At 38.0% G+C, this 9063-nt stretch overlaps 1 protein-coding gene across 1 annotated transcript; it reads left to right on the top strand.

The window, feature by feature from the left end:
• The first annotated feature begins 440 nt into the window (after positions 1-440).
• Positions 441-9031, top strand: LOC140763025 (uncharacterized). Its single transcript, XM_073101054.1, has 6 exons — positions 441-1653; positions 2884-3243; positions 6302-6525; positions 6633-6696; positions 7356-7552; positions 8610-9031. The coding sequence occupies exons 1-6, from the start codon at positions 496-498 to the stop codon at positions 8869-8871; spliced, it is 2265 nt and encodes a 754-aa protein (XP_072957155.1). The 5' UTR covers positions 441-495; the 3' UTR covers positions 8872-9031.
• The last annotated feature ends 32 nt before the right edge of the window (positions 9032-9063 follow it).

Consider the following 9063-nt stretch of genomic DNA (forward strand, 5'->3'; position numbering starts at 1 on the left):
TCGGCTCAGGCTCGGCTCGAGCTGAGATGAGCCGAGCCTGAGCTCAATAAAGAAGCTCGAAATTAATTTCGAGCCGAGCCTGAGCGAGCCCTCGGCTCGTTTACACCTCTAGGGGGAGCATTCCTTAGTCGATAAGGAACATATAATTATCTGGAGACTAATTTGGGCCGTGGTCATTGTTTTAGCCTTTTGTTAATTTCCCCCGGGCAGAGGTCCTGCTACTGTAAAGTAGTTCTTGTACAAGGATTTTATTGGTGACGCTGATGATACTTATAGCTTTTCTAGCTTTGTGATTCTTAAAATAAATATCTTTTGAGTGTAAAGAAGGGAGTAGCGGAAGCCAAGAAGGAGATTAGATTGGAGTCGTAACCTAATTAACACTATGAATCGGAATCAGAATCGGAATACATTATCACAACACTGTACTTATAAAAGTTAATAAAGTCGTCTGTTACCTCTTCGACTCCCTCCCATCTCACCAACCAGCAAAGGGCTATGGCGGACCGCGGCGGACCACGCCCCTCTTCTTCCTCTACTGCGCCTCCCGTCACCGCAAGTCAATTTACCCTACCCTCGTCTCCCTCCTCTTCTTCTTTGGATGGAGGTTTCCTCCTCAAACTCCTCCAAAAGCCCTCCTCTCTCCCTTCTCACTACCAGAACCACCAGCTCCACCACGATGACCCCGCCGTCGCTGCCATGGGTCCAAGCCACTCCTTCTCTCCCAATGATTTCCCTCGCACTCTTTTTCCGCAGCAGACCCAGTTCCCAGAATCCTCTCCCCACGTCTCTCCTCTCTTCTCCGCCCCACTAAACCCTCTTCTTTGGCCCCCTTTTGGATCCTCTGATCCCAGAGGACCCGGCAGTCACCACTTCTTCCCCTTAGACCACCAAAGGTTGGGGCTTTCGCCGGGAGGCGCCGACCCACTTGCTGTTTCCCCTCCAAGATGTGATCTTTATCGGAGTCCTGGGTGTAATCTTGGAAATCAGGGTGTTCGGGATCAAATTTCGTTGGGGAAGAAAGACTTCGGAGCTCGCGTGCGAGATGAGAGGAGTAGTTTGAGGCCCCCGCCTGGATTTGGGAAGTTGCAGCCTGGCAGCACACCAGAATTTGACAGGGGTTCTGGTCGAGGGAGTGTACTGGCTCAGCGATCTCAGGCAGCGGTGGAGCAGGGGAGGCCGCCTGGTGCTGGAAGTAGGCCACGTGGATCCGGGCAATGGATTGCTACTAGTGAGAGGCAAGAAGGGAGTATGAAGATGGGGAGCAGGGAAGAAAGCCAGAGAAGAGAGAATCTCCAGTCTCACTCTTACCAAGTACACACAATGCCGAATAGAGATGCTGGTTATCTCCATAGATCAGATCTTAAGAGTCCACCCATAGGTTCCCGTCTCCCTGTGGGAAACAGTCATCATCCTTCTGCTCAAGAGAAGCATACTGAAGAATCTGAGGGGTTAGACGATATTGTCGAAGGAAAGATCTCTAGAGAACAAAGGTTGGTGAAGTCATACAAGAGTGAAATTGGTGTTGTTGCCTCTAGTATGGATAATTGCGGGGAAGAAGAGGGCTTAAGTGACAGGATAGCGGATATTTTGTCCCATGGAGTTGATGATGAAGTAAAGAATGCCGTGACACGGGTCAGCAGTTCACGCGGTAAGGTAAACAAAATTTCCCTCAGCATTCTTATAGAACACTGCATTTTTTGTTACAACACCTGAATCTTCTTGTGGAAGTCATTGAATTTGTAATTTTCTAGGTCTAAATGCACTGTGTAGGCATCATCTCTTATCTGACATTTTACTGTATTTTATACAATAAACTCTCCTGAAATAGTTCATAGTTTCCTCCTTTCCAGCCTCGTATTGGAGAGTGAAAAATAACTTGGTCATGAAAATTGCTTAAATTTCTTGTTCCCTGGTAATTGAACAATTATGAGGATGGTTTGTGATTAGCATTTTGTACTTTGGATCTTGAGTCTTTGATGTTGACCACAAGGTCTTATCAATGTGGCACCACATATTGAGTGCTGTGAGATGTATGATGCGAGAAGCATAAAAACAATATCATCAATATTTCAAGTTTGACATAGATGGCCTAAGTTAAATTAAGAGCAGAAATTAAAAAAAAAAGTAGAAATGATAAAGAAATGAACATATGATATATTGTTTCTGTAGGTAGAATAGATGCAATAAGCCAAAAAGAAGGAATATAGTATAATACTTATTGATTTCTTCAGCAAATAAATATTATAGCATAGTTGAGAAACTAATAGAAATCAAGGAGGTTCAGTAAGTGAAGAAGAGAACTATGTGGGAGCAGCATTTGTTCAATTAAATTAAGAATCCACATTTGGTGAGATTTGGCTATACTGCCTTGAGTTCTCAACAATGCACTACTTGGAAGAAAAAGCCTGAGGTATATAGAGATGATGCATGTGATGCCCAAAGTTCCAAACTTATCAAACCAGGATTTTCTTCATGAGTTGAGCTTCTATGCTTTAAAAAACTGAAGGTAATAGGTGGTAAATCCTTGAAAGCATATATAGGAAATGACAATATAAAGTGTAATGTAAAGAATGTTTTGTCTTCCATTTTTTCATACGAATTAACTTGATGTGGAATTCGACAGGAAGTAGGAAAATAAATATAATGAATGCTTCTTTCTTGGTGGTTTACAGTACCTTCTACTATGAGGAAAAGGATCCAAACCCAAATCGTTGAGATTAATGCTTGGTTGTTGTAATAGTAGTAGTTGTAGACTACCTTGTGGTGCAATTATTGTTGCTAGAAACTTTTAAAATTACATGTGCATTACCAATATATGTGAGATTCCTCTTCTTCTATATCTGTGCTTCTGAATCCCTCTTTCCAATGTGAACTGGTCTCCAGGACCTTTCGAGAGGACATCATGTATCAAGTCAGCGAATGAGAATTCAGACAAGAACCAGGCAATGTCGCCGAGATATAGATGCATGGACAACTAGTTTCCTCTCCATTTTTGAATCTTTAGTACCTGCAGAGGAGGAAATATTAAAGCAAAAGCAATTGCTACAGTCCTTGGGCAAGTTGATTAGTAAAGATTTGCCAAATGCTCAGCTCTTCCTCTATGGATCTTGTGCCAGTTCATTTGGAGTTTCAAATAGCGACATTGATGTCTGTCTTGCTATTGATGATACTCAGATAAGCAAGCCTGATATTCTGCTTAAACTGGCAGATATCTTACAGTATGGTAACTTTCAAAATGTTCAGGTAAATTAGATCTGCCTGACCTTTTATCTATTCTATAATACAATTCAAATGTTTTAAGTTTCATTATTCTGCACAAAATTCTCTGACTTTGATTCTTTTCTCTTCCTCAAGTTGCTATAATGGCTGTCATCTTGCTGTTGTAATCATTTTAATCTGTTCTTTCAAGTTGACTATTGTAGTATTAAGTATAATTCCCTTGGTTTTCTGAAGCTTTTTCAGTGAGTAACAGACTGAATAAATAAGTTGGAATTTTTCTAGCTGAACTGACTTTATCCACAATGTACTCTAGTGTTACTCAGTGATAGTGTTTCAAGTCTTGAGAAGAACTCAAAATGGGAAACTTCAAATCCTAAATCCAAGACACAAAGTATTATTTCAATCCAACTGCAGATATATAGAAGAAAATATATTCTAAATAATAATATAATTGACTAAATTACTCCATCTTAGCCTTGTTTTATTTGTAAAACTTTCCTCAGTCTTATCTTAGACAATAAGTTATATCTGTATAAGTATTGAAAAGAAGAAAAATGGTTACGATGGGATATTGATTTGGTGTCTCTATTAGTGTCCTTGAGTATGAGAACATATTCATCTAGTGGAAGTACCTAGAGTCGAAGATTCTCAAGCATACTTTTCATTACATGTTAATAGTTCAAAGGACATATCTACTGAGATCCTATTTGGAGAAAGCAGTAATTTCATCCACAAAAGTAGCAACATATTGAGGTATTGAAGACTAAGAATGGCCCAACGACCAAAGTTCAAGTTTAAATTACTGATTCACATGGATGCTGTTCTGAACAATTCAAGTTGTCTTGTGTATCATCATTGAACCATGGAAGTTGATGGAATTATTGTTGAGGGTGATGTTGTTCCTGATTGAGCTAGCTGTTCTCTAGGTGTCACTTCCCTGAGCTACATCATCAACTCTTATGTACTTTGAATCCTAGATGAGAGATGAGTTTCTCAAAGAAAAAGCAAATTAATGAAATTTAGAGCAATGATCTAACAATATGGGTGATTAATGCAGTTTAGAGATGCAAACTAACATTATCAAGTTTGCCTTGCTGAAAGCCTAGGACCACAACCTTTCCTCGTTCAGAGTTGAGTCTGACTCCCTCAATCTAATCAAAGTTCTAGCTTCACAGATCACAACAACTACACCAGTGGAGATGGTGCCACACCATTTTGGATATTTTTCATTTATTAACTTCCTTCACTTCTATATCCTTCTCTCAGTGCCTTAGTGAGGTTAACCAAGCTGCTAATAGGTTAGCCCACTTAGGGCAGGAGTAGGATTTTTTTCTCTACTCGGGTGAAGTCTATTCCACTAGAGGTGCGAGCCTTCATATATAGGGATACCCTGAGTATCTATCTGGATACTTGAGGTATATTTGTGCCCTTATTGTAGTAATTTTATTACCTTTTTAACCAAAAAAACCTAAAATTATGGGTTATTTTACTTCTCTATGGTTTTGTACTGGTTATCAACTTATCATCTATTTCTTGTGTCAGATTTGGTGTTCTATTTGAGTTGTTTTGAAATTTTCTGAACCTAATTTTCCAGGGGGTCCAGTAAGTTGTGTTGAAAGTGACTATGCATAAAATTTTGGAATTTGCTAGTTGTGTTTTATGTAGATGTATGTGGAATATCTAAGTTTTCTCTTTTCCTGGAAAGTATGTGAGTGTTTTTTTCATAGATCATGAGCTTATAGGTTAATCAAAGGCTAGATATAGGGGCTAACTCTCTCTGATACAATAGTTGGACATCGTAGCCAATCCAAACCCAGGGAAACAGGCCATAGTGGGCCAGACCATGGACCACAACAAGTCAATGCGAGCACACATGGGCCCATTTGAATTTCTTCCACAAAGAAATTCTGCTAACGCGCTCACCAGCACTTGACCACCTCCTTTCCAGGGGATGGTGTGGAAAGTTTGTGAGTTGATTAAGTCTTAGTTTAGAAGAAAAAAACTTGTTGCTGACTTTTAGAACTGTTGTAAGAAGAAAAAAGATTTAGGATAATATACTACAGAAGAGAAGGGGGAAATATAGAGAATAACCAAACCATCAATTCTCGTTCTTCTGAATGATTGTAACCACTATAGTCTATACCTGATTTACATAAATGCTTGCTAATGTTTGATTAATTTGGCCATTACCTCTTTAGCATCTTCTCTTACAATGTTCCTCCATGGATTTACATCATTTTCTCAACCTGCCTCAAGAACTCATTAGAATTGTTAATACAAAGTTTTTCAAGATAACTACAACCAAAGACATGCTATTGATCCTTGCAGATCAGTTTCTGGCAGAAAGTTGTATGGCTTGATGTCCTGGATTGTTGCAATTGCATGTTACAAAGCTATGCTATGCACTTGCATTACATTTAGTAGTCTCGTATGCGCACTTGCCTTGTGCTACCTGCCTGTTTGCATGGCTACCCATAATTATCATGCCTTTCCACATTTGATTTTATGGAGCACATGTTATAATTATGAAAATAAGTCCATGTTATTATTTATAATCTCTTTTTTCCTCTTTAAGTGTTGCATTTGTTTTTTTAATTTTGGTTACATCTCAATATTGCCGTCACAGAAGAAACTTTTTCTATCCGATGTCTTCCTCAGCATCACTGGAGTTCTCAGTCTCTTTTTACCTTTTACTTAGCAATAAACTATAATTTTCTGGCATGTCATACTTTGTGCTATCCTTTATTCATAGACGGATCTACGATGGGACCGGAGACCTGGGAAGTGAAAAAATTGGGATAACAAACAGAATAAGCTGGATCGGCGAAAGCCCTTTCTTGTGTCTGACCTTTATCCACACTTACCCGGCTGTTCTTAGCTCTTCTAAATTCTTAGAAGTTGAAATATCTGAAATCTGTAAAATTTGAGACAAGAAATATCTGAAATCTGTAAAATTTGAGACAAGAAATATTATTCATATGTCATCTGTGTGATTACCAATTATTCTAAGATATATGTTTGCGTAGGTATTATTTGAATGATGGTAATTAATTCACTAATCCTTGTGGTACTATTCTACCAGGCACTGACTCGTGCTAGAGTTCCTATAGTGAAGCTGATGGATCCAGTTACTGGTCTGTCTTGTGACATTTGCATTAATAATCTTTTAGCGGTTGCTAACACAAAACTTCTGAGGGATTATGCAAAAATAGACAAGAGATTACGGCAGTTGGCTTTTATTGTGAAGCATTGGGCCAAATCTAGGCGTGTCAATGAAACATATCAAGGAACACTATCTAGTTATGCGTGAGTTTTCTTGCAGCTCATTTTTACAGTGCTCCATGCTTTTGTGAATACTTTGTTAGGAGTCATTGATCCAAGGCAATGTCATTCTGTCTTGTCTTCCAATTCAGCTATGTGATCATGTGCATTCACTTCTTACAACTCCGTCGACCTGCAATTCTTCCTTGTTTACAGGTAAACAACTCATTCTCTTTGTAGTCATTGCCTTTAATTTCAATTTTCTTTTTTCTTGTAATGCAATCTGTTACTTCCACATAGCTTGTTGATTCCTTTTTCTCGAAGCTTGTATATCTGAAAAAGAATTAATCAAAAGGCTCTTGTGCTGTGATAATATATTAAATAGCAGCTTGCCACCTTCTCTCCACAGGATATTTTTAGGTATCTAGTGAGTTTACAAGTGTCTAAGATATTTATAGTGCACAATTCTGATATTCAATCTTGCTGAGACTCACAAGTTGCCAAATGATTTCACTAGTTTCAGGCCAATAACAGCTGATGCTGTTGATTTCCCATGGTAAAGGGGATTAGTCATTGTAACCATGAGATGGTTTGCAGCCTCGAGCCTTCTAGTTTTAAGCTTTAACTATGTCAGCTGTTAGTAAACCTATGGATTAATTATGAGCAGTTTAACCTGAATATATTTGATCGGAAGTGAAATTTCTTGATCCACTTTACATATGGATACTGACCTGGAAACCTGTTTATATTTAGTCCTGAGGCTAGCTTAGAAATTGAGATGTTTAAGTCTTATGTTCTTTTCATGTATATTCTTCTGAAGGATATGGCCTAATGTGGTGTTTGAACTTATTCTACTCTATATATCATTTTTCCAGGCAATGAAGGCAACTTATGTTGCAACAGTAGATAATATGGAGTGTGCTTACTTTGATCAAGTGGATGAGCTTCGTAATTTTGGTGCACAAAACAAGGAAAGCATTGGGAGGCTGCTCTGGGCATTCTTTCATTATTGGGCATATTGTCATGATTACACGAATGATGTTATATCTATTCGTACAGGAAGCATCATTAGGTAAGAAGCTTTTGTTAGTTCCTATCAGTTACGTCAATATATTCATCACGGATGACCAAATATCTACAAATTTTTAGTACTTCCATGAATTTCTGTTAAATCTCTCAGAGAGCTATAAGGATTAGCGGTGGAAGTGAGGAGAGGAAAAATCTCATGAGGATCTCCTATCTGTCAACCGCAAACTAAGCTAAAATCTACAATAAATCCTAAAGATTGTCAAAACTCGTTTTGGTAAATGTTCATTTGGAAAATTCTGGTCGCTTTTAGCTTAAACCAATCCTTTTTGGTTTAGATAGATTGGTTTCATCCCAACACCACCAGACCTTGGTGTCGAGAGGCATCCATATTGTTTATTGTTGTGTCTTTTAGTGAAAGAAAATGGTTAACAGAAAGCCGTCCTGCTTCTGTGGTTTCTTTTAACTTTCCTAGTTATATTTCTTTGTAGCTTCAGTCTCTTCTGTTTAAGGTGACACGTTTAATAGTACTAATCTTAAAACCTTTCATGTTCAGACACAAATAAAAATTTGCCATAGTTTTTTGCTCTAAATAGTGGTGACAGTGTATTCATATTTGGACTTAATGAAATCTTCACCGATGTGGATAAATCTGAGGAAGATAATAACCATGGGTTTTACTTTTAATAGCAGAAATTGTAATGAAATTTTAAACAAAAGAGAATAGTAGAGGATGGAGGAAAATAAGAGATACTAATAAGTGTTACTGAGTTCATCACAAGATTGTATCTCTAGATTGCTCAGATTTTGGAGATCAAGATGAAACATAACTTTATTGTACTGCATATATTTAGATACTAATGAAAATAAGTGTTCTAAAAAACTCGTGATCCTTTTTGTTTTGATATACCCCAACCACGTTCCTGTGCCTAACTGGCAGATAAATAATATATTATACAAATACTACGTATCACCTTTCCTCTTTTTTTTCATCTCACCTCTGTCAACGATCTTTGTCAGATTAACTAATATTATTGTTGGAAATGACATTATTATTTTCTATTTTGTTTGATCACTTTTCTTAATCTGAACTTGTTTGTCAGCAAACTAGCAAAGGACTGGACAAGGCGCATAGGAAATGATCGTCATCTGATATGCATAGAGGACCCTTTTGAGATCTCGCATGATCTTGGCCGCGTGGTTGACAAGTACAGCATTAAAATTCTTAGGGAGGAATTTGAGCGAGCTGCCGACATATTGCAGTTTGATCCAAACCCCAGTGTCACTCTTTTTGAGCCTTATATGCCATTGCCTTCTGCTCACAACCAAATTCAGTACGACATGGCTCACGTAAATGAGAACTGAACTATAACTCCGTAGATTGTATAGGCCTATCGCTTCTGATGGGAGCAGTTTTCATGTATCACCTTTGTTCATAATTGTATTATAATTATGATTCATAGAACATTGTAAAGGAACTTGCAGGTTCATTAGGTAATGCAACTTAACTATTTTCATGACAATATTTTGTTTTTGTTTTTTTTTTTACCCTCAAGA

Source organism: Typha angustifolia, chromosome 7, assembly GCF_048772165.1.
Source record: "Typha angustifolia cultivar Huaian chromosome 7, ASM4877216v1, whole genome shotgun sequence".
Lineage (NCBI taxonomy): Eukaryota > Viridiplantae > Streptophyta > Magnoliopsida > Poales > Typhaceae > Typha > Typha angustifolia.

Bases quoted from the DNA above. Each gene is read 5' to 3' on its own strand.
- LOC140763025 (XM_073101054.1), top strand. From the start codon at position 496: ATGGCGGACCGCGGCGGACCACGCCCCTCTTCTTCCTCTACTGCGCCT. The intron at 1,654-2,883 runs GTAAACAAAATT...ACTGGTCTCCAG, and splicing joins TCAGCAGTTCACGCGGTAAG to GACCTTTCGAGAGGACATCA. The intron at 6,526-6,632 runs GTGAGTTTTCTT...CTTCCAATTCAG, and splicing joins GGAACACTATCTAGTTATGC to CTATGTGATCATGTGCATTC.